The sequence below is a fragment of the Erinaceus europaeus genome, chromosome 20 (assembly GCF_950295315.1).
Source record: "Erinaceus europaeus chromosome 20, mEriEur2.1, whole genome shotgun sequence".
In the NCBI taxonomy this organism is placed as follows: domain Eukaryota; kingdom Metazoa; phylum Chordata; class Mammalia; order Eulipotyphla; family Erinaceidae; genus Erinaceus; species Erinaceus europaeus.
The window spans coordinates 51,714,067-51,739,502 of NC_080181.1; the positions used below are offsets into that span (position 1 = coordinate 51,714,067).

General features: G+C 49.2%; 1 protein-coding gene and 1 long non-coding RNA gene across 3 annotated transcripts in view; one reads left to right on the top strand and one right to left on the bottom strand.

Moving 5' to 3' along the window:
- The window catches only part of FAM174B (family with sequence similarity 174 member B), a 39,732-nt gene extending 29,134 nt beyond the window's left edge, over positions 1–10,598 (top strand). The window contains exon 3 of one of the 2 annotated variants that reach the window (XM_060179352.1): positions 10,398–10,598. In XM_060179352.1, the coding sequence (XP_060035335.1) occupies positions 10,398–10,536 (139 nt within the window). In that variant the 3' untranslated portion in view covers positions 10,537–10,598. Of the gene's footprint in view, positions 1–2,323; positions 4,159–10,397 lie in introns of those variants that run through there. The other variant, XM_016185941.2, reaches the window with a different exon arrangement.
- Positions 1,936–5,034, bottom strand: LOC132534863 (uncharacterized). The gene is made up of 2 exons (XR_009546605.1): positions 4,531–5,034; positions 1,936–4,230 (listed from the first exon to the last, which is right to left on the bottom strand). It is a non-coding gene; the product is annotated as an uncharacterized LOC132534863 (long non-coding RNA).
- Positions 10,599–25,436: the final 14,838 nt, after the last annotated feature.

Sequence of the window (25,436 nt, forward strand, 5' to 3'; positions counted from 1 at the left end):
TTGGATATAGCTGACTTGTGACCTGGGGTTATTTTATGAGTGCCTGGGAAAATCATGTTTTTTTTATTATAAGTACAGGTTTTTCTGACAGCTTGTACCCTGAGCCTGGAGCAGCAGCCTGGCAGGAAGGAAGGGAAAGGGTTACAGGAGGGAGGATTTCTGTGGACAGCCCTGTTTGAGTTTACATGAAGTTGGTATAGAATGATAAAAAAAAATAAGACTTCTATTGTTTAGGGCCAGCTTGTGGGGACAGGGGAGTCTGCAGAAATGAGTTTCCAACTCTGTACTTTAAAATGTTGATTAGGTGACTGGAGATGGTTTAGTGGGCAGAATACACCTTATGGTGCTTGAAGACTTGTGTTCAAGTCCTTGTACCACATGGGAGCACCAAGGGAGCTCCATGGATGAAGTTGTGTTTTAGTGTCTCTCCTCATCTCTTCTGTCTCTCTCCAGAACTTGGGTCACAACGACTTCTTGGAGCTACAGCCTTTGCATAAGGCCCTTGGTTCATTCCTGATATCATCTAAAAAAAGTTATTTAGAAAAGAGAAATGAGGGCTGTAGGGGAGTGTGCACTGAGCTCTGGGGTTTTGAAATGGTCCATGTTTCAAAAGTGTTTGAGTCTTAGTTGTATGCATTTTAAGTGTGGTTGACTTCTTGTGCATTGTGACTGATGTTTGGAATCTCTGTGCATTCATGATTTACCCCAGGAAACTTTCATTTGATCCCCAGTCCCCATGCCCCTACTCTCAATCTTGAGCTAAGAGCAGGATACAGTGGAAGGTCTGACTCAGGTGAGAATCTCCAAGCTGCCTCTGGAGAGTTGGGAGTGTATCTGGGTAAGGATGTCAGCCAGTGGGTCTTAGTTCCCCACTCCCTCTAGTTTCTAGAGTATGAGGTCCTAGTAGTCAATATTTTTAAAAAAGTTTAGAAATAATTCTCCCTCATTCAAGTACATGAATGCATAGAGTTCACCCTTAACAGTATGAAGGTTGGGTGTGTTGACTCCCTGCTTACTCTTCCACTTCCCTCGCCACCCCAGGCTATCAGAAAATCTGATTGGCCAGAGATCTTACCAATAACAGAAATGGTCATTTTTTTGTATATTAACAATAAATTTTTATTAGTGATGTAATAATGATTAACAAGATTGTAGGATAAGAGGGGCACAATTCTGTGTCCCATACCCTCCATTGGAAGATTCTCTATTCTTTATCCTTCTGGGAGTATGGACCAAAGTTCTTTATGGGGTACAGAAGGTTGGAGGTCTGGCTTCTGTAGTTGCTTCTCTGCTGGGCATGGGTATTGACAGGTTGATCCATACCCCCCAGCATGTTTCTGTCTTTCCCTAGGTGGGTAGGGTTCTGGGGAGGTGGAGTTCCAGGATACATGGTGAAGTTGTCTGCCCAGGAAAGTCAGATTGGTGCATGGTAGCATCTGCAACTTGGTGGATGAAAAGCATTAAAATATAAAGCAGAACAAATTGTTTAATAATCAGGAACCTAAATGTAAGAATATAGCAGATGAGATTTGGAGTCTTCATGTTGGAAGAAACTAGGAAGTCTATTCTAGGTATATGCCGAGAAGTCTCAGGACTTTCTCTCCTTTTCTAAGTCTTCCTCTGAGATGATGTCTTGAATAGATTTTCAGACTTCACTTCACTCAGTGCTCAGATGTCCTTGTACCCTTACACTGTCTAACACTGTGTCTGGTGCTAGATTTGGAAGGGTCTTACCTGCAAGGAGCTTACTGAAACTTAAGAAAAAGACAGCAAGTAGGACATTTCCTCAAGCAGGGATCAGTTAGCAAACTCAAGCCTGTGGGTCAAATTCAAATCTAGGTGCTTGTTTTTGTACTGCTCACCCACCAAGAAGGAGTTTTGCATTTTTGATGGCTGGGAAAGAATTCCAAGAAAAAAGACACTTCATAACCTGGAAACATAATATAATGACGAAGCTTTATTGGAACAATCACTTTAGTCTCAGAGACTATAGGACCTGCAGAGTTGAAAATACTCTCTGGACTTTGACAGAAATGGGTTTGCTGGCCCATGGTGTAAAGAGCCATAGATATACATACTGGGAAGAAGGAACTTGAAGCGGAGTATTAGCGATTCTGTTTGTGTCCAGTGGGTGGGGGTGTGAGGGCTGACAGGAAAACTCCTAAGAGCCTGGAGCTGAGGGCAGGGGAAGAGTTAGCTTCCAGGAAGCTCATACAGGGGGCTTGGAGTGGGACTGTGTCCAGAGGGAAGCAGTTTTGAAGGGATTAAAATGGACACAGGACTCTTCCAGGAGCTGCTCAGTGCTTTCTTCTTTCTCTTGCAGGTAAAACCTGTTTTCTGCTGTGTTTGCATCCTGTGAAAAGTCAGTCAGCAATGCCTGGGGAGGGAAGAATCTGAAAGCCATCTTGTCCAAGATGTTGAAACCCAATCAAACATTATTTATGGAACTTTGGTATGATGGTGTGTGTCCAACGTCCGTCTGCTCAGAATGTCATCGAAGGAAAGTCACCTCTTCCACCTCCGGATATTCCTCTCAGATGTCATCTCTTCTGGCCTGATGGCCACCAAATAGTAATTTTAAAGCAACTGTTGACAAAAGTGAAAGAGTTGAGTAGTTATCAAGAGCCTAAAAAAAATACACAAAGGGTGTTCAGCTATATGTTTAGAGTTTCTGACATCTGCTGCTCCCATGTTCTGGACAGCTCTGTGGGGAGGGGTCTGCTGGGCTCTCTCAAGCTCTGGCCTTACTAATTTGGGGATGATCAGGTGAAAGCTCAAAGGGAAAAATGCCCCAACAGAAGTCTTCAGGTGTTGGTGACACTTTCTCTTTCCTCTTTAAAAAGAGATTAGCCGGTCCAGGCATGGCTAGTTCACAAAGAATTTTGAGTATCAGGACAAGCCCTATGTGAGTGAGTGAGTGAGTGAGTGAGTGAGTGAGTGAGTGAGTGAGTGAGTGTGAGTGTGTGTGTGTGTGTGTGTGTGTGTGTGTGTGTGTGTGTGTGTGTATTACTCTTTCTCTAAAGAGGAGGAAGCAGGCACTAGATTGTCTGTGGCTAGTAACATCCTTTGTGTGTTTCTCTGCCCTGTTATGGCTCCAACATTGTTGGTCCCAGAAATACAATTTGGAAAAGCCACTGTTGTGATGTGAATGACTGGTGATTTGGCCGAAGACAGCAGACAGGGACTGTACTGGACAGTCTGGTCTGGAAGCTGGTCTGGACTAGGGTGACTTAGGAAGCCACCTGACCCTGGAAGGACTGTAGGAAGGCCCCTTCCACACATGTGTGTGTGGAGGATGGGTGGTGGGTGGGAGTAGGCTTATCCCAGAGCTTATGTGAAACTGACTTCTCATGTCAATTTCCCATTCCTCGGAGCTCCCTAACCCCCCTCCCCCAGGATCAGTGTTATTTCCTGCAATCAATATACTTCTGTTAAAACCTATTAACAGTGCCTTTGGGGTTCTGGTACTGCTTTCTCTAGAAAGATCTACAGAATTCCCTTTCCTTTCTGGCATTGATTGACCTCTGCCTATCTGCTGTTCTGCTTAGTGGCTAGGAGGAAGATACTAGCTCTCTCTATTCACCTCTGCTTCCAGATTTTCCAGTTTCCTGTGGACTGTCTGGGTGGGAGAAGGGATTTGATGTTGTGAGGTCCCTCTCTCTTCAGGCAAGGATGTCCTGTGGCCTGGCCTGTTAGAGAGGTACCCTGACCTCTACAGGAAAGGGGCCACTCCTGGAGAGACCTCTGAGAAGAGCACAGTGTGTGGAGTGTTCTGCCTCTGGCTTCCTGAACCTCACTTTCTTTGTTGACTTTTTCTTCCTCTTCTCCATCTTGTTTGCCTGAGGAGGGACAGTTTTATCCCTTGCTCCCCACTGTGTGCCCTGGAACTGGAGGGGTCACTCACACCAGCCGCCAGCCTCTACCCGGAAGCCCCAGATCTTCTGGACCTCTGCATGGGAAGCCTTTCACACACCCACCTGCACACTGCAGCTGGGGCTCCTGTGGAAAAACCAGGCTCTTCTGCCTCATTGTACCCACCTGGGCTGGGCTCATTGGCCAGGTGCTCCCCACAGGGCAAAGCAGAAACGGCACTAGGTGTCTTCTAATTCTGGATCTTCAGCACTCTGGACTCTTAAATAAAACACACTTTCATGGTGATCTGTGTGTGTACCCATCTGGATGTTTTCTATGTGGGGCCAGCAAGGGGCTCAGGCTGGGAGGAGGGGGACCCTGTGCCAGCTGCCTGAGCCTGGTGGTTTAGAAAAAAAGCACAGAAACAAAGTGTATGGGAGATCCAGAGGCAGGGGACGTGCTAGTTTTACATACAGATTTGTAGGATCATCTGACCATTTCCTGGAAGCTGCCTCTGTGGTTAGAAAATGTTAAGCCCTAATTGTTCTAGGAGAGCCTGCAGCAGATAGAAAGCCAGTGGTGCCAAACCTGCCTGTCTCTTGCCTCTACCCTGTCCAGGCTTAGCTTTTTGAGGCTGGTTAGTGCAGGAGTGCACAAAGCCCCTTTGCTTCACCCTACCCTAATTCGGTGGTCTTGTAGCATCCTCAGAGGTCACTTTCTTTTTCCTAGGGGGGCTCCTCTGTTCTTTGTGACATCATTAGGCAGTGCTCACAGGTCTAGGGGGCTTTCTCCCAGCACAACCTCCAATTCCTGTTGGTCCTTAGACCCTCAGGAGAGGCTGGAGGAGAGGAAGCAGCACTCCCCCTGCCATCCTGGTATTGCTACTGGCAGCTGCTGAGGACCAGTCCCAGTGCTGCCTCTTCCACAGTCCCAAAGTGCCCACAGGGCCTGCTGGTAACCTAGGAGTAAGAAAAGATTCCATGTATCAGAGCCCACCCCACCTTGTCTCCTTTGTGGAAGTGTAATTTTCTCACATGGGCAGGTGGGCAGAGGTTGGGATATTGTAGAGTGAGTGACAGGGGCATCAACTTACTGGCCCTAGGAGCCACCCCCCTATGTAGTCTTGTGTTTGCATTCCATCCCTGACCCCTTTCACATAGTTCTTGTTCTTGGACACTATATAGATTTTTAATTTTTATTTATAAAAATGAAACCCTGACAAAGCCATAGGATAAGAGGGGTACAACTCCACACAGTTCCCACCACCAGAATTCCATATCCCATCCCCTCCCCTCCCTTGATAGTTTTATTCTTTAACCCTCTGGGAGTATGGACCCAAGGTCATTGTGGGATACAGAAGGTGGAAGGTCTGACTTCTGTAATTGCTTCCCCACTGAACATGGGCATTGGCAGGTCAATTTATACTCCTAGCCTGCCTCTGTCTTTCCCTCGTGGGGCAGGGCTCTGGGGAAGCGGAGCTCTAGGACACATTGGTGGGGTTGTCTGTTCAGAGAAGTCTGGTCGGCATCATGCTAGCATCTGGAACCTGGTGGCTGAAAAGAGATTTAACATATAAAGCCAAACAAGTTGTTGACTAATCATGAACCTAAAGGCTGGAGTAGTGCAGATGAAGAGTTGGGGGTGTCCATTTTGTAGAGAGCTAGTAGGCATATTTTAGTTCTATTCCAAAGGGCCTGTGGCTATACTAGTGTTTTTAAATGGAGTTTCGTGGTGGTTGTGGGGTGACTCCAAGGAGGAAGATGCTTAGAGATGCACCAACACCATCCACTTGCTACCCCAAGTCATTGCAAGAGACTAGCTGTTCACTATTGCCTTTTCTTAGGATGAAGAAGGGTAGGGGAGGGAGGGAGCAAGAGAGGGGAGAAGGGGACGTAAAAGGAGAAGAGGAGAAAGAGAAGGCGAAGGCAACAAAGAGGGAAGAGAGTGAGAGGAGGAGGAGAAAAGAGGGAAGAGGTGAAAGGGAGGAGAGGGAGAAAGGGGAGTGAAAGGGAGGGGAGAGGAGAAAGTGAAGGAAGAAGAGGGGGAGGTGAAGGAGAGGAGGATGAGGAAGAAGGAAAAGGGAGGAAGGGCAAACTCAGAAGAGAGGATTGTGACTCACCTGGAGAGAGATGGCTGTTCTGTCTCAGCACATCCCTCAGCCTCCACCTCCCCAAGCTCCTCTCTCAGGTCCAGGGATCTGCAGGGCCCTTTTCTCCCCACTGACAGCTTCCAGAGATCCCAAGGACATTTGGGGTGGGCCTTGTCTTAAGCAGTTAAGTGATGTTGTTTTGTTCTTAGAAAGAGGACCCAGGTGCTGGACAGGGTTGTATGTGTGTGTGTGTGTGTGTGTGTCTTGGAACGAGTAAGGGCTTCTTCTCCCCCCCACCCCCCAGTGGGCCCTAGTGCTTACCTTATGGTTTTCACCTATCAGAGAACTCAAGAACGCTTGACACAGACTCAGTCATATAAGACACAGCCAGTAAGCAATGGTTTATTTTACATTTTTGTTGGGAGTCAAGTAGAGGAGGTTCTAGGTGACTTCCAGGAGCTGCACCCTGCTTTGCACCCCAAGTAGTGGTACCACGGTGTCTAAGAGGCAACTCTTCTTTTAAAATGTCTAGAAGTGTGCTGCTGTTCCATGTCACACTCATGGTGGAGGGGGTTGGTCTGCTGGTCCTCTGGCAGGTGGGTTTCTTTGGATAGGAATACTGAACTCCACAGAGTATCTGTGCTGGAATGTAGGGGCATGGTCTTTGCTGAGTGGGCTGCCTGGAGCAGATCACTGGGGGTCTCTAGGGAGGCCGGGGGGAGCAGGGTGCAGATGCAGGCAGACCTCCTGCCCCTCTGGCTTCACTCTTCACCAGCACAGGGAGCTTGACCTCACTTTTCTCATCTGTAATGTGAGGGTGACTTCGTTGGTGGCCAAGATCCTTCAAAGGAATTGAGCAAAGCACATCCTGCTCTGCTTCGGGAAATGGTCGCACTGCCACCTCTCTTGCATGTCACATGTGGTGTCTTCTGAATCCCAGGCCTGCTGGCACTTGCCCTGGAGTAAGGGTCCTTCCTGGAGCCAGCTCCTTCCTTCTGCCATCAGCTCCACAGTCCCCCTTCCCAGTGACATCCTTGAAAAGACCCTTTAATGCCTTCTGCCGCGACGAGGCTGGCGGTTGGTTGTCTTCATTTGATACTGTCCCTGTAAAGGGGACCTGCATGAAAGAGCAGCCCTTGCGGTCTCCTGCCCTTGCCAGCATTTTTCTAGTAGGAGGCATAGCCATGTTCTGCCTGGAGCAGGTAAAGCAGACATGCTGGTCTGCAGGGAGACAGTGGGGAGCAGGATCTAGATGCAGAGAGACCTCTGCCATTGTGGCCTAGCTCTCCAGCAGTGGGAGGAGCTTGCCTCACACTTTGGCAGGATCTTTTCTTCCCAGATCACAGTAGTACTGGGCCAAGAACTCTTAAAGGTCACCTGTTTCCAATTGGAGAGTGTTTCCCTGTCAGATGCCCAGGCTGTGGACATCCTTGCTTGGGCCACTTGGAACACAAGACAGGACTGGGAAGGCAAGAGCAGGGGCTGGACTGCAGGCCAGGGGAGCTCTACTGCAGTCCTGGCCCTGGGCTCAGTAAACCTCAGGGTGGGCTCCCCTGGGCCCTGACTATGGCTGTGCCTGGGGAAGGTGGTACCTTTGATCTTCTCAGTTTTCATTCAGGCCTGTCAGCGTCATAGTGTGTCCTCAAAGTGGAGGCCAGTGGAACTGTAAGTGCACCTGTGGACAACAGTGAGCCTGCTCTGGGAGCCCGGTAGATTAGGCCAGACCCTAGACCAAGAGGAGTCTGGTCGGGAGTAAGGGGTGTCTCTTGTCTCCTCCCTTTTTTTCTGACACAAGAAGAAAGGACATTCTTGTGAGGTTTCCCCAGTTCTGGGAACTTGTAATCTTGTTTCTCATGATTTTGAGGTTGTCATTGATTCAGCTGACCACCATCTACCCCATTTTCTGCTGCTCTCAATCTCCCTCTCACATTCTTTGAGGTCTTGGAGGGCCTGAGCTTACTTTCCTCTCCTTTTAGTACTGGTGGTCACTGCCCAGGCAGAATAGTTACTGGGAATTCCCCTAAAACAGCCATGTTAAAGGAATAATGACAAGGAATCATCTCCTTTGTGTTTGGATGTTACCAGGCAGGGTTAGGTGGGGTGGTAGTAATGGGACTCCACCTAGAGAATCAAATCAGCTCCCCCTGCCCTGGTGGGGAGGCTGCCTGGTGGCTGACCCCACCCCTATCCATCCCATGTCCCTGGTACTGAAGTTTCCAGCTACCAATCAGGTGGCGTGTAAGTGCTTCCCCAATAGGATGCCACTGCAGTGCTGACCAAGCACCCAAAGTCTGACCCTGTTGTGTTAAAGCAGACCTTTATTCCCATGTCAGAACTGCAGTTCAGAAGACACAGACCCAAGAAGCACTTGACCTGGAGTGCTCCAAGCCTCCTGGGCATGGAGCCCCTCTGTGGGCCAAGGGGCAGGCTAGTACCCATTCAGCTCTGCTTTATGCAAATGTGAGGGCTGTATGCAAATCATTTCTGCAGTTCTGATTGGTGGAACGTTTGTCAGTGAGTGACTGGTTAGATTTCAAGGATTTTCATCCTGAGCCGGCTTGGGCTTCTCTGTATGTGTTGTGGGGGGTGGGGGATGCGTAGGAGGAGGGTGATGTGTGGGTGTGCACACCTGGATGTGCCAGGGACCCCTACCCACCCTCAAGTTTGTCTTTTTATATTATTTAACAGTAGCAGACGCCCAGCAAGTATGCAGGAATCACAGGGCATGATGCCACCATGGCCTATGGTCACAGAGGTGACAGTATTGTCACACTTCTGTCTTCCAGGGCAGTTAGAGCAGGAGAGGGAGGAGGCTTGTACCCAGAGATTGCTGCCACCTTCATGCTGTGGTAAGAGCACGAGCTCTTATTCATTGAGCATTTCATAGATTTAAGGAACTAGGTCTGAGTGCAGACTCCGAGGCCGGACTTCAACCCAATGCTAACTCTGAGGCCCTAGGCCTCACAACGGCTGGCTCTCAACCTCTCTGTGATCCCCTCTTCTCCCCTCAAAAATGGGGGTCCTAGTAGCACCCACCTCATCTGGACATTCAACCTGGGCATTCAGTCTCTAATGTCCTGTGTGTAAGGGAACCAAGGAGACCAAATCTTGATAATGGGCTTGCTGGGGGCCAAAGCCCTGGGTGCAATGCAGTGTGTGTGTGTTGTGTGTGTGGGGGAGTAGTCCCCATCTAGTGCCAGGAATGCTCCCAGACTCAGGACCCCAGGGGCCCAGGGTGAGGCCACCCAGTTTCTGAATCCTACCAAGCTACGAACTCCTGTGGGATTCGAGAGGTGCAGGGAGATTACTGCACATAGATAGGGCTAACTTGGGTCTGCTGCTCCTTCAGGATTGGCATGTAGCTCCCGGTAGAAGGGAGAACATGGTCGAGAGTGCCCTTACCTCTTCCCTCTACCTCCTCTGGAAGGCTAGACCCATTTCTTCAATGCAGAATGTGTTCAGCCTGGGGCAAGTAAAGTCAGTTGGAAGGAGGCATGAACCCTACTAGGGAGACTCTCTCCATCCTTATGCTGTGCCTTTTAAGGGCATTGTGCACAGGGATTCCACTCCCACGTTACTGCCTTCCTTCCCTAGATGGGGTGCCTGCTCCTTACAAGTGGGGCCCCCAATTCTAAGTACCAAGTTCCTGGCTTTGATGAACCTTTGGGAACCCATTGGGCCAGAGGCTCCAGTGTTGATGCTGGGGGATATGAGCATGAGAGAGACACCAAGGTAGTCCAGTGCCTGCTGGGTAATACATTTCTGAGTTAAATTGCAGAACTTTGAGTAAAAGGGGGACTTCTTAAAAAAAACCCACCAAATTTCTCATTGGTGCAATTTTAGAAGTCAGACAATTAGAGAGAATACAATAAGTTACCCAGATAATAACAAATCTTAACTATTTTGCTGTGTTTTGCTCTGTACTCCCTCTGTCCCTTCTTTCCTTCCTTTGACACTTGAGAAGTTACTGTGCTGGGTGCTTGTGTTGGGTGCTGTGTTAATTGGAAGGTTCCAGAAGTTGAGTTTGGCTTGGGAGGGCCAGACATATGACCTCCAGGGACCAGAGAGAATACAGGGCTGTGACGGGGACACAGTGACCTCAGAGCCCTGACGAGGGAGGTACCACTTGGCCAGCAAGGGTCTTTTCCTCCAGAGTTGGGTCATATGACCTGCTCCCTCCCAGCTCCCCGCAAAAACACTTTGACCAATGTCCACAAATACTTAAAACAATTTTTTAGAGAGCCTTGGATTGTATTATGTAGAAGTGGCCTGTTACCTAACCTATTCTGTGTAAAACTGTGGAGGTGAGAGGCCCAATAGCCAAATACAGAGAGAGAGAGAGGGTGGGGGGGGGGCGAGAGAGAGACAAACCAGGGCACCAGAACTTGCCCACTCCCCCTTACCCCTAGGAAGAGCTCAGTTAACGGTTTTCTTTCATCCTCATTCCTCTTTTCAGTATTTTAGCTCAACGCTCGGAGGAAGAGGAAGCCTGTCCACGCTCAGAGGATGCTCACCGTGATCCATCATTATCTCACGGAGAGGGCTCAGCAGGCAGAGTGACTTGGGCATCGTTCCCAAGGGACAAACCCATCTAGGGCAAAAGCAGGGTGAGAGCCCCCTGTGACCCCTGAGCCCTATCCTGAAGCAGCTATCATGTGAGGTTAGAATTTTGACTGTTTGGTTTTAGACATCTGTCCCTACACACCTGAATTGAAGTGCCACCTCTGTCACAGACTGAGCTCTGTGTTCAAGTTGCTGGGCAAAGCTTTGCATCTTATCTCTAAGGGGAAAGCAAGGCCTTATTCTTGGGGAGGTGTCTGTGCCTGGAGGGGTGTAGTGTGGGTATGCAGGCTTCAGGGGGTGCTTTTGGGTCACAAGGTCCAGTGTCCTCATTCTACACTTGAGGAAAGTGGGGCTCAGAGAGTTTCTGGGAATTCCAACTGTGCCCTCCGCCGCAAGGTCCCTTGCCTGCATCTGGGCCCTGAGAGGCTTCTTCTCCTTCCCATTCTTCCTTTTACACCTGTGCCTCATTACAGGCTTGTCCCACTTCACTTGACGTGGAGTGCTGAGGGGCAAGAGGGATCCCCTTTGCAGCTGGACTGGGGAAGATGCAGCCACTGACGGTGGGTGGGTGGGTGGGTGGAAGAATGAATATGTACCCACCTATATATATATATTTTTTTAAAAAAAAAAAAACCTTCTGATTTACAGCATGGTGCTATCAAAGCACTGGTCTTTCCCCAAGGACCCAGGAGTTGGGAGGTTTCCAAAGTGACAAATGCCCTTTGGAGGGGGGTCAGGGCTGGCTGGTATTTTTTTTCTGGGTCTTCCCCCAAGCCTGAAGTAGCTGGGGGAGAAGGTAGCAGGGTTGGATAGTCTAGGAGGGGGTTTCTGGGGCTCCCTGGAGGGAGGCAGCGGTAGTCAGCCCCTAGAATAACCAAGAGCCAGATAGCCAAGTCTCTCCTCCAGTGTGCTAACCACCGAGGTCAAGGCCACAACAGCACAGAATGCTTGGGAGCTGGTCACAGGACCTACAACTCTATCTCCAACAGGCTCCCAGGAGAGGCCAGAGCTGCCAATGTAGAGACTGCCTCTTACACCCAGCTTTGACATCCCCAGGCCTTCTGTGCTCCAGCCCTGCCATCACATCCCTCCACCCCCACCAACCCCCTCCTTGGCCAAAGCCCTAGGACTCTTTGGGTGGTCCTGGCCAGAGGATCACAGCTGCTTCCCCCAAAGACCATCCCAGAAAGCCCAAAGATGGGGATCTGGACATCTCTCCCCTGGAAGAGAGTGGGGGACTTTGGTGAAGGGTGACAGATGGTTTCTTTCTTGTACCCAGGAGATCCACCTGGGTTTGGAGGAAGAGGGTGCCAGGAAGTCTGTCCGGAGCTTAGGATGGTTGTTCCATTTTTGTGTGGTTGTGGGGAGTGGTAGTTTGGGAGAAATCAGAAGAATAGCAATTTTTGAAAACTGAAAGTTGTGGCATCTCAAATGCCAAGTGTCTAGAACCAATCTGTGATTGGAACACAGCCATACCAGCAAAAAAGAAAGATGGTTCAACCTGAGAGGAAGAAGGAAGCCTGACTTATCCCAAGAGGCTATTTGGCTCTTTCTGGCGAGCAGAAAAGTCCTCAAAAAGTAGTAGAGTATCCTTCTCTGTCACCTACAGGTAGGTTCAGTGCCCCCTGCAGGATTCCCCTGGCATGGCAGGCCGGACGGTAGGAGTCCTGGGGTGGTGTCCTTCTCCCCCTATAAACCTCAGATTTCTCCGAGATTAATCTGCTACAATTAGAGTAGCATGGACAGACCAGAGCTCTGGGTGAAGGCAAAATTAAAACGAAATAATAAAAGATACTGTGAAACTCCAGAACCAGCAGTGCTGAGAGCTCTGTTTTGGGCCAGAGGAAGTTGTGTAACAGGATGTGGCTATGGGGCATGAGGCCAGATGACCAAGCTCCATCAGGAGTATGATGACCAAGAGGGTGGGGACAGCAGGGCATATGGCAATTAGCCATGCTGTGTGGGTCGAGGAAGAAATAGACGCAGAGGAGAGAAAGTACTCCCAAATCATCTGCTCAGATCTGTAACAGTTATATGCACATGCATTGTAAAAAAGAATTGGGGACCAAGTCTAAGAGGAGGCTAAACTTGGAGGTGGAGAATTACAGACATTTTGCTGGCAGGGTGCTTCAACTTTGGGAAGGGCTTCTTTGGGAATGGGGGTGAGTAAAGGATGTCAGGACAAAAGTACGGGGGAGGGTGTGTGTGCACACACATGCAGATTCGGAGAAGGCTGGTGGCCTCTTGGCCTGACTTCCAGAGCTGAATACTGGGTAAGAGCTGGGAGGATGCCCCCCAGTGGGCATTTGGGGGTGCTGCTCTTCTCTGTCCAGTGAGATGTAGGTACCACTTTTAGGTCCCAGCCAGGAGGTGCAAAGTCTCTGTACACTTGAGAAGACAGAGGAAGAGAGTGAGGGGGGAGAGCTGGCATTTGAGAACAGCAGTAGGAAAGTTAAGAGCCCCCGCCCCCATCTGTCGAGGTGGGCTCATCTGCTGGGCTTCCCCTGCTGGGTACACTGTCCCTGCCTCTGTCTGGGGCCTTTGGGGTTTCCCAATCATTGTCCAGGCACCGCCATCATCCACATCATCTTTGATTCAGTGTCTATTGTCTTCTTCCCTTGCCCCTAACTGGTTCTTGTCCCTTCTCTGTCACTGACAATCTCAGCCCCACGCTCGGTACCCCCTCAATTCCTGTCTGCTTTTTTCTCTCTCTGCTCACCCCTTTAGCAGAGATAGCTCCCTCCAACCTCTGCCCTGGAGACTCCTGTTTACCTGGGAGGGTTGGGGGTCAAAGGAGACAACCACTGTCTCAACCTCTCCGACCAGGAACTCCTGTGGTTCCTGAACAGTCTGGGACTCCCCATTGCCAACAGATTAAAAGTCCAAACTCTTTAACTTAGCTTAGGTGGCCTTCTATGGCCTGCCCCAGGCTCCTGCCTTTTCCCAGCTCTGCCTGTTGGCAGACCCAGATGATCACCTTGACTGTTCCAAAACAGGCCATATGCCCTCCCTCTCTGGTCAAGATCCGGTTCAAGACCCAAGTTGACGTGGCGACGTTGCCCACCAGGGCTGCAGCCACTGCCTCCAGAGGGTGTTTGTCCTTGGAGGTGGCCAGGGCCCCTTGGAGATTCCCAACTCTTTGCAAAGAAAATGGTGGAAGAGGGTGCTAGTTTTTAAGTGGTTTTAATTGGGACTAGTGAGTTCTTTGGGAACTCTGAGGCAGTTCTGCTTTGTCCTCTTTTTTTGGTGGGGAGAGAGGGGACTCCCCTGAGGGCTGGTGACCTAGAGGTCACCTTGGCCTTCTAGTTTCTGCCTTCTACAGCTCTGCTCTGTTTATCCCCAGCCTCCTGGTAGGGGTGAGATGCAGTCAAAACTCTTTTGCATCACATATTGTAAGGAGGTGGGTGCTGATGTTCTGGGAAGGGCCAGCCCGGTGTTCCAGGCACACACACTCTTACAAAGCTCCTGCTTTGAAATGGCCTTTCTGCCCACTTGCCAATCAGAGTACTCTTAGACCAGTGTCAGCTGCATCCCCTTTCTACCCCCCCCCCCTTTTCCCACCCTCTCTTGCCTCACTCTGATGACTCCTTACCTCCCCCAACCCCCTCCAAATCTCAGATCCCTCTAGAATTCTAAATGCATCTGACTGCTCCTTTCCAAACCATGGACTGGCCCACACTAGGCTCTCAGGATCCCTACTCCCTTCTGTCAGAAGCACCTATCAAAACCTCTTATACCTAGGTGGCATCTTTTTCTAAGGTGCCCACTTTCTGGCAGCTCCCCAGGCACATGGTAATGTGTCTGTGGCATCAGGGGGTTTGGGAGTGTCAGCTGGGCCAGCCTTTGCTTCTTCCATGCCCCAGCTTCCAGGTGGGCAAAGAAACCTGCTTCTTTGCCCAGAGGAATAGAGTTTCAGGCAGGCGGTCAGTGGCCAGCTTTGATACTGTCAAGATAAGACAGTAAGATGACTCGGTGGCAGGGGGTTTGGGGTGTGTCCAGCACAGCGGAGTGCTCTAGAGTCACCCAAGGAGGAGCTGGGCCCTGAAAAGATCTTGTACAAAAGGAGGAGACAAAAGAAGAGGAAAAAAATTGAAGTGAGATAAGGGGAGAGGGAACTCAGAATTCTTTCCACCCCCAAAGGAAGGAGAAATCTGCAGCAAAACCGCTGTGATACTATGATTTTACTCAGTCATTGGCCCATAAATGAACTCTACTCTGTGCCAGAAACTACACCCCCCCCCCCGTTCTCCCTGTGGACTTGGCCTCACTTGGCCTCTATGTCTGTTTCTGCTCAGTTAAAGAACAAACTGTGAGCTCAAAGGGACCATGGGGTGGTTGCCTCTTGCCCCCAGGGGCCTGTCACAAGCTCAGGCTGCAGGCTAGCCTTGCATCAGCTTCAGGGAACCAGGAGGAGGGCCAGGACAGGTGTGAGGACCAGGCGTGAGGCTCTGGAGAGAGACCCACGTGGTGAGTCCACCGCTATAGATACTTTGCTCATAGAGACTGGGGCTGGTTTCCCATTGTCGGACACCCTCTCCATCTAACCAGGCCTCCTAAGAGCTCCTCCCAACTCCTTGCAAAGAAAAATGTGGAAGAGGGTGATGGGTTTTTAATAATTCTAGTTGGGACTTGTGACTTCATTAGTCAAGAAGAGACCTCCAGCACAAACACAACAGATCCCATGGAGAACTGCATCTGGGTCCAGGCTCATCCCAGAAAAGGGCCCAGCTGGGCCTCTGTGCAGTGTGAGAGGGGCTGGGCATTCTGGCATCCCTAGATATGACTTCCTTGAGTCTTAAAATTTTTTGTTCAGGAGGCGTTCCTGGTGAGACTGGGATGGTACTAGGTAGCCCTTTGTAGGACTAATTCAGGCCTGAGGATGATGGCATCTTCCTTCCAGAGAAGACTTTTTCTCTGCTCCCACAGATGCTTGTGGGCAGAGCAGACTGGTTCTTGGCTCAGATTCCCTGGACCAGCCAGATGACAGCATGCTGGGCTCTAGGGGTACAGTGGCTGGTTTGGGACTTGTTTGCCTAGACTTTGAGATTGTCTCCCTTTAAGGACTATCATGAAGGAGCTGGGGAGGGGGCTTCTTTGCTGGACCCTGTGGGCTCCCTTTCTAAGCAGACCTACCAGTATTCTCAAGGCAAAAGCAGCTTTAACAACTAGCGTTACTCTTCTGGGTTCCCTTCTTTAGGGCTCTGCCCAGCAATTCATCCCTGTCTTACTGTCTTCTTATTGCATTGGTGCCTTTACCAGGAGTGTTTATTCTACAATATCCCACCCCCTAAAAAAAAACAAAAAACAAAACAAACAAAAACTTCTCAGGGAGAGGGTGCCAAGGACCCATTTCTGGAAATGAAAGTCTGCTTATTTCTCTTGGCTGCTCCCCACAGGGGGGCTTCTTCTGGGCTTCAGAGAACAGGGGCTGAGGATGGGGGTGGGAGGCATCCTACGGAGCTTGGGGGAAAAGACTGAGGAGGAGGAGGCTGGGGGTGTGGAGAGGGACTGGAGCTTCTAGGCCTCTGGCGCATGAAGAGATGAAGGGTGACAAACTCGAAACAGAGCAGCCCCATGGCCTTGGAGGATCTGAGGCTCCCACTTCTGGCAGCTGTAGGATGGACACCATCCCTGGCCAGCTGCCCAGTCCATCTTTATGAGAGGGCAGGGCAGCGTTGAAGGAGAGAAGGGAGAGATTGATTGCAGCTGTCAAGAGCCAGGCTGTTTTAGGGATTCTGTCCTCAACCACTGGGCAGCGCATTCTTGTTTTCCTTCTGAATCAAGGCAATGTGTGACAAGCAAAGACCCAAGTGAAACTCAAATTCCAATCACATGTCTTTTGCTCTATTTACATCTAGTTACATTTTGTTTGTCCTTCAAACATGTTAGTTTGTGATCCAGTCTTCTGTTATTATGTTATTGTAGCAGCCTGTCTGCTGATCTGTGACCTTCTTCTGCCACGTCACAGGGTCACACAAGGCAGTGTTACCTTAGTCGGCACAGGACACATTACACTGAGGTCTCTTGTTCAAAATGAGGAGAGAGAGATATCTTGGTGTTCATTGAGATGGTGTGAATTCTGCACACTAGCCAACTTGACAGAACTCTACATACACTTATTCTGGGGACACCTGAGTTCCTTTGTCATCTCCTGGTCCTATAATATCCTTGAGGCCATGAGGTTTCCTGGGAGAACTCACGTTTCTTCTCTCACTGCCCTCCCATCATGTGACTTCCAAGTCCTCTTGGCCCTACTTAGTGCTTTTAGGGAAGACAAAAAAAAAAGCACACCTTTTTGCTCGTCAATTCCAAGGATAGAGTCCTGAAAATAGGATGAGGAGAGAGGTTCTTGGCATTGATAGCACCTCATCTGCTTCAGTCTGGCTTGTATCAGTCCGCATTCCAAGAAGTCACATACGATTATGTGCGTCTGTCTCCGGTGTTCGCTCTTCATGTGCCTTGGATTCTGCACTTCCCTGCTTATCAGAGGTCCAGGGGGCTCTTGGAGTCAACTCATGAGGAGGAGGAGGAGGAAGAGAAGGAGATGGGGGTGCTCCAGGGGCCTCAGTGCATGCAGAGGGTGTTTGGCAGCGAGGTGTGTTTGCAGGCTGTGCTTAGGGGCCCATGGACAGAAGTCTTTCTCTTCAGTGACTGCCCTGGCCTTGAAGTTGGTCTCTCTGGCTGCCTGCCACTTCTGGGGGAAAGCAAGCTCATTGGTAGTGGGCCTTTTGAGTTACCATGTCAGGCAACCAGGATGTCCCTCTTCCCCCCATCTTCATGGTTCCACAGATCAACTGTCAGTTGGTAAGGTACCCCCATCTTGATTGATTCATTCACTAAGTCAGTCTTTTCATTCATTTCACAAATATTTACTGAGCACCTACAATGTGCCAAGCCCGACTAGGCGCATCAGGAACACACTAGCCTACAAAACAGACCCAAACAAGTGCCACTTGTGTTGACTTCACCTTCCAGGGAAGGTTTTCTGGCAGGAAGAGATGCTGAGGAAGTCACCAGAACTCTGTTAGAGCAGCCCATGCCCTCTCCTGGGCTGCTCTAACTGTCCATCACTAGCAGTTTGGGGCTAGGAAGGCCCTCTCTGTACAGGCCAGAGGTCAGGCAAGCTGGTGGACAAAGGAAAGCTGGGGTGGGCACCAGGCTATTTCATCTAGGACTTGTGTGAGGCAGGGTGCAGGGCAGGAGGCACAGGTGCCATCTAGGAGAATTACACCAGAGGTTCTTGCAGCTGGGATGGTGGGTCCCTGGGTACTGAGAGCGCCTGCTGAGGGGTTCATTCGCCATCCGGCCTCAGAAGAGGGCAATGATTGGAAAAGACTTGCTACAGTCACAGTACTTTCTGGAGACCCCATTTGCATTTCCTTTCTGTTACATGGATTAAGGAATGGATGTATAACCTATTTGCATGATTGCAATCTAGCACAGCTAAGGAGGCCAAGTGGCTGAGCTTTTACCAGAGGGTGGGGGGTGGGGAGGGGAGGGAAGGAGCTTCAGTGGGGTCTGATGAGGGGGCCCCTTCCCTGCCCATGTTGTGGGGTGGGAGGGGTGCATCATATCCAACAGCTCCTGTGCTCCAGAAAACCCCACCTTTGCTTCCTTCCAGTTTCTGGAAAAAGCTTCCTTACTGCCCTGGGGCCTGCAGTTGTTGATTTTTGCTTGGGTTCCTGCTACCCTAGGGGGTCACAGATGAGGAACCTGGCCCCTTTCTCTCTCCCCCAGACAAGCCAGTCCCACCACATATTTCTTGATCTCTTCCATAAAGTGGCTGATTCAGTGAGGAGGAGGGGGCCAGCCGAGACACTACAGCCTCCAGAAATGTTAACCAGTGCCTTGTGACACCTCCGTCCAGTTAGGTGGTCAGTGTTCTTATCTTTCTAGTCTAAGCTGGTGTGTCTTAAACCCCTGATTATGACTCAGCCAAGCAGAGGACTTTCAGTGCCCACCCCTGAGCTGGTGGTGGGGGTGTTGAGGAGGAGGGAGAGGAGGGCATCGAGGGCAGGTGTCTAGAAAAGCTTCCTCAGAGTGCATGGCACATGGACTTGGTCACCTGCTGGGTCTGACCTGGAGCAGCTCTCAGCTGGGAATGGAGGTGGACAGGCATCTTTGGGGGGCAGGGTCCTGCAGTAGACTGTTGATACTTAATCTATTTGATGGCAAACCCACTGGGGTCAGATGGGCTGCAGCTTCTCTTTTGGTCTCAGCTCCCTTTCTAGGGGTCAGTCTACCCTGGGGGTGGGGGCTGGGGGGGCAAGATGATTGTGGAATTGAAAAGCAACCCCCCCCCCATTGGTTAATCCTCTTAGAAGATCCAAGTCAGCCTTCAAAGGGAGTAAGACTACCTCCTCCCAAAGATTTTGGAGGGAGGAAATATTGATCACTTAAACAGAAGTGATCATTTAAAATGAATTCCCTGATTTGCCAGTGTGAGGAGGTGCATGTCTTTTGTCTCTTAGTTGTGGCCCATAGAGGGTATCTCGGGTCTCTTAAGATTCCACTAGGGTGGGCCGAGGTGCTGTGCCAAATAGACCCAACATGGCAAGGCTCAAATATAGCGTGACATTTCTCCTGGGTTGAGGGTGGGTGCCTCAGGCTGCTGGGAGCTGGCAGAGGAAGCCCTGCTCTGAGGATTCTCATGGGGGGCAGGGAGCAGGCCCATGGGGGCTCAGCTGGTGGTTTCTTGGGTTGTTGTCCTTCTGAGCTGGGTGTTGATTGTCACTAGGCATCATCAGTCTAGGGGAAGAAGAGAGGAAGAGTCTCTTTCTTCAGAGACATTCTTTACCCTGTGACTGAGGTAGTGATACAAATGCAGAGTAAAGAGAAAGTCCAGAGAAGCTGCCATGAATGTTGTGGTGCCCATTCTGAGGCACTAGGACATCATCAGCATTTTTTTTTTTAATTCTAGAAATCACTCAACTGGATCACCTCACTGAGGAGGTCACAGGACCCCTGGAAGTCTTTGTGACTTGAATTGCAACAAGTGCTTCCAGATGGCTATGGTTTGTTTCTGAAAGGATCACTTGGGCCTTTTTTGGTGATCCTGGAGAAGAAGCAATGTCAGCCCATGGGTGGCCTTGGAGGACTTCTCCACATCCTAATTGCGACCTCCCTACAGATAGTCTCTTGGCCTGGCTGACCTTGCTTGCTCACCGAGAGCCTATTGACCTTCTTAGGGCAGCTCTCCAGTCCCAGCCTGCTGGTGTCTTCTGTGGTTCTTGAACATGCATCCCCCTGCCCACGGGATCACAGGTCACCCCCCTCACATCACCCTGCTCTCTCCAATTCCTGTCTTGGCTGCTTTGGAGACTTGCATGTTGCTTGGACCTTTGTGCTGATTTTTCCCAATGCTAACCATGGCTTCCAAGTGGCACAGACTATGGGTGCCATAAGTGGGTGACTAAGTGGCACAGACCTTGGGTGCTGGGTATCTGTTCTGCCGCTTCCTCTAGTTGGAGCATTCTGCAAATGCTTGTGAGTGGTGGAGGTCATGCAAGATCTTGGGAAACTGGAGTGGTTAGGGATGGAAATGAACATAACAGTGAGGTGTCAGTGGCTAATGCCTCTGCTCCCCAGACTGGGCCTAGTGACAGATCCAGATTGGCCATGGTGACCCCAGTTATAGTAGCCTCCAGTCCTGGTGTGTGGCATCTTGGGGGCAGTACTACCAATTGAAGGGATGCCACTACTCAAGGCTGGCTTTCATGTTGTGGGAAGCACTCAGCTCAGTGGGACAACAGCTTCTCAAAGAGATAAACCAGGTCAGGGAGGGCAACCTTGGACGGACTGCAGCTGCGAAGTCAGGGGTTCTGGGGCCACTGGACAGTTTTTCTTGCTCCCCCTCCTTTGACCCCCCAGGGATCTTCAGGCTGAGCTTCAGAGAAGAGCCAGGCTGGGGATGGGGCATTCTTTATTTACTAGGTTCCCAGGGAAAGGGTGTCAGATGAGAGCAGTAATTAAAAGGCATTCCAGCTGTCCAGGCAGAAATTAAAAGGTATTCCAGCTGTCCAGAAACTGCAGTTATTTAAGACGTGGGCAACACCCTCTCTGTGAGGCTGGAGCCTCGGATTGATGGGCCACCCAGTAAGACTTAGAAGATACAGGCACATGAGTTCATGCTTTGTAATTTCTCTTCAGTCTTGGCACGAGTTGTACCTCCATCAGGTTCTCTGGAGATCCTCTCCTTCTCCCAGCATTTTTCCTAAAGTCCTGGCCATCGACTCTGAGCAGAGCTAAGTGGGGGGCAGGGCTAGTAGAGTTTCTCCTCCTCAACCTAAAACATGACTGGAAGGGTATATGGATTGGAAGAACCTGAGATTCTGAAAGGACAGCCATACATAGCACAGTGTGTCAGCCACTTTTTCTAGGGTGCAGATTCCTGTTGCATAGAATGCCAGAAGCATTGGGGACCTTTCCCTGGCAGCTCTGCCAGAGTCCCAGTATGTGCTGGTCCCAGCTCATCAGACCATAGAAGGTGGGGGAGGGGGTCTCTCCCTAACCTGTCCTCATCCTGATCATCTCTCTCTAATTCCCGGAAAGAGGCTGAATGCAGAGGTTTGGGAAGCCCAGCGTGGCCACTCCCTCTCCTAGGGCAGTGCCTTTTACTTAAACTGCCAGCTGCCACCCCATAGTGAATTGTGAGATTGTTTAGTTGTCTGGAGCAGTGTTAAAATGACAGACACCACGACTGTGCACACTGACTTAAGTGTTTAAATACTGGAAGTTGGTGGAATTTGTTTCGCCATTAAGCACCCCCATGGGGGAGTGGGCTAAGATGCATTTCTCACTGTGGCTGTGGTTCGGAAGCTTCCCTGACTGGAGGTTGACCCACTGATCCCAGCTAGTCTTAGAGTTACACGGAGAAAAGAGTGGAGCCCAGAATGGAGGGAGAACAGGTTCCAAGTAAGGGATGACCAAATGGCCTGGTTTTATCTGCTTCCTGGACTGGGTGCAGACCACCTCCCCTGAGACCCTGGGGGCACTGAGGCCTATGGGACCACTATGGGCCTTGACCCTCCATGGGAAACTGGGCAGAAGGGCTTGCCCTTCAGGAACTTCACGGGACCCAGCAAGTTAGTAATGACCCTGTGGCTTTCCATCACCCTGAAGTTCCTGTTAATTTCAGAGCTACACAGACTGGAAGAAGAGAGCGCTGCTGCAGCCTGGGAGAAAGGGGGGTGGTTGACCCATTCCCTCCCACTGGTCCTCCCCCCCTTCATGAAGCCTTTAGGGAGGAGGAGAGTGGGGTGGGCATCCCTTGGGTGGGGGGCATCTGAGACCCTCTTCTTTGATGACAAGAGGGTTCTGCATACACTGAGGGTTGGGGTAGAGGAATCTGACCCGCTGCCTGGGTGTGTCAGGAGGAAATCTGAATCAGGTAGGGATGCAATTCAGGGGTGCTCCCCACTTCATAAAGCTCTGCCTGGGGACTGTCCCTGGTGGTCCCCAGGTAGCTGGAATTAGTTGCCAATCAGCTCTGCTTTGGGAGGGTGGTGGATTTCGGGCAGGGAGCTTCTCTGGAAGCAGCATCCACTCGTTCCCTGCCCCCATTAACTGTGACTTGAAATGCTGATTATTATCTGCAAAGATGGTCAAAGATGGTCTCACTTGACTGATTTGTCTTTTTTTCTGATTAACCTTGAGATGAAAAATTTCTCATGAATTTAAAAATTGTTGCACACTTGAATTTCCTTTAGAAATCAGAGGCTTGGGTTTCCTACCTGCCTATTATTTTTTTGTTATGATATAAACAGTATTTTACTATAATAAGCCTATTAGCTCTTTGTTCATTTCCTTCAAAAAAATTTTAGCCCATTTCTCATTTCCCTTTGTATTTTTATATGGGATGTTTTTGATATGTGTATGAAATTACTCAGTCTTCTGTTATGAACATTTTTAGCCTACTTGATGTTCAGAAATGCTTTTATTCATTAAAGTTTTATGTTAAATATGCACCCATATTTTCCTCTACTTTTTTTTAATTTTGCATTTTATACACTGAGATTTGTTTTGGTGTATGATATAAAGGATAGATCAGATTTGACTCCCCCCTGCTTTACAGCTCCATTTTCCAATTTCACTTTTAGCTAATTCAGCCACTAACCACTGCTTTCTGGGGATTCTGTTCTCAGATTAAATTTTTTTAGAACATGGATAGTAGGTTTCAGGACAGTCTCGAGTTCTGCTTCAGTGATTGGTCTCCAGAATCTTGGATCAGCACTGCACCACTTACAGTAATAAAGTTAGAAATCTAGGGAGTTGGGCGGTAGCGCAGCGGGTTAAGCACAGGTGGTGCAAAGCCCAAGGACCGGTGTAAGGATCCCAGTTCAAGCCCCCGGCACCCCACCTGCAGGGGAGTCACTTCACAGGCAGTGAAGCAGGTCTGCAGGTGTCTTATCTTTTTCTCCCCCCACCCTCTGTCTTCCCTTCCTCTCTCCATTTCTCTCTGTCCTAGCCAACAACAATGGCATTAATAACAACAATAACAATAATAGTAACAAGAGCAGCAAGGGCAACAAAGATGGGGGAAAAAATAGCCTCCAGGAGCAGTGGACTCAAAGTGCTGGCACCTAGCAGTAACCCTGGAGGCAAAAAAAAAAAGAAAAGAAAAGAAAAAGAGAAAAGAAAATCTCCTAGGAACAGGGGCCAGGCAGTGACACATCTGGTTAAGCAGACACATTACCATGCTCTCAAGCCCCTGCTCCTCACCTGCAGGGGGGGAGCTTCATGAGTGGTGAAGCAAGTACTCTATGTGTCCCTTTTCTTCTCTTATCTCCCCACTCCCTCTCTCCATTTCTATTAAAAAAAAAAAAGGCCACCAGGAGCAGTGGACTTACCGTGCAGACAGAGCCCCAGTGATAACTGTGGTGGCAATAACAACAACCAAAAAAATCCTAAGGAACAGACTTTGTGATAAGTCTATAGACATTGTTTTGTCTTTCCCTTTCTAATAGGTACGGGGGTTTCATAGAGTTTGACAACAATTTGCCCTGTTGCCCTGAGGATTGACTTTTTTTCAGGTATAAGACTGAATTTATTTTGAAATCATAGAACACCTTAAGGTATGGCATATAACTTTGGGGTTTATCAGAGGACTAGGTGTCAGAAGCACCAATAGTGCAATAGAGCCTGGTGGCCTGTGTCCCAGGAGAGCCCCTACACTTTTCTTAAGACGAGTGGGAGTAGTCCCTGACGAACCTGAGACCCAGTCCTGTTGGTGAGCATCTCAACTGGGTGAGGCAGCCTGAGGGGGAGTGAAATCTGGAAAAGCTGAAAATCTAGGGCTGCAGAGCCTGGGCTTAAGAAAGCCACATACAGACAAATCGGAACAGGGTCTTCTCCCAAACTACTGCAACAAAAAGCAACTGCAGACTAGCCCTTTGGAAACACTTTGGGACCCTTGTCATTGTGTCTTTTCTGCTGTTGCTCTAGGGGATGTTCTTCCACTACTATTGGCTCAGGACCTCAGAGGCACATGGAGAAATTAGAGGAGGTTAGTATCTAATTTAACACTCCCCTACCAAATATGTAAAAATATTTCTCCTTTAGTGGCTGTGCTGTGCATGTGTTGATTGCCTTCTGTGGGCTAGTTCTGGGACATCCCAAGTGCCTTCAGGACTCCGATGGCTTAGTGGCTTCATTCTCACATGATCTTTGCCAGCGGCAGTGATACTCTCTGCACACCATCTTCAACTTTTTGCTAGTCTCTGCTCTCTACTGTAGACCCACAAGGGGCTTGTTAAAGACAGGAAGAGAAGGGCTTCTGATGTTGTATTACAAGCTGATGTGGAGCACAAACATGAGATTGACCCTACCGGTGTGCTTCAGGATAGCTCTTGCCAGACCTTCCATGTCATGCTCATCTTCATCAAAATCTCTTAAGTTTGGAGAGGATTTTGAAGTACTTTTCCACCATGAGGTCTCTCATACCTCAAGTAACAGTGGTCAAAAGGAAGGTGAATGTGTTGCAATGTTTTCTTATGTGGGCACCTGTAGTGTGCATCATCATACTCTAGTCATTTGGAAGCAAATTTGGAAACACAGATGATGATATGCCAGCATTTGGGGTGTTCATACTCCCATAGCTTTTGAGATCATACTGCCCTCTTTGGCTTTGATCTATTTTTTAGGATGTGATAAGTTAAACCACAATCTACATTTTAAAAGTTTTGGTCCCTCCAAACCCTACGTGGTGTTTCATTTTAAGACAGATTTGTTGGCTGTGCTTTTTTTTTTCTAGCCTGAACCATTCTGAGAACAGGTGTAATTAGATACCCTTGTAGCCTAGAGACATTTTTTTAAATCACTCTCAACTGCTCACTTAATTTTGAAAAACAGTTTACAGTATCCTTTAAGAAATATGTTTTCAAAATATCACCCTAGTAGAGAAAAGTTTTGGCATAAAGCATAGGAATGTAAGCCAAGTTATGGGGGCAGATCTCTACTGACTGATTGGAAGTATGACCAGTTGTCTTTGTCACCTTCTGATTAGGGCAGTGAAATCCTGTTATCTGTAGAGAAGAAAACTCCAACTCTGCCCCAGTGTCCCTCTAGTAACTGACTCATCTAAAAATGGTTCCAAGTCACTAAAAAAAATATGAGTTTTCAGACTGCATTCTTATGAACCCACACTGGAAATTATCTGATGTGACAGTTCTTACATGTTTTGATGCTAAAATGGAGATTTCCTTCACATATCAGTACAAGGGTCTGAATTGGTCTCATTTAGCATATTTTAAAGTATTTCTGACTGACAGAGCCCAAAGGCAGTATAGACAATGGCCTTTTATAGCCTGCTTAAAGATTTCTCCTAAGGATGATACTTAGTAAGCTGTCTTGCCTCTAGAACACTATGCTCAAAAGTCCTTGTTTCCTGAGGACAACATAAGCCAAAGACAGTTATACCATGACCTGTCTCCAG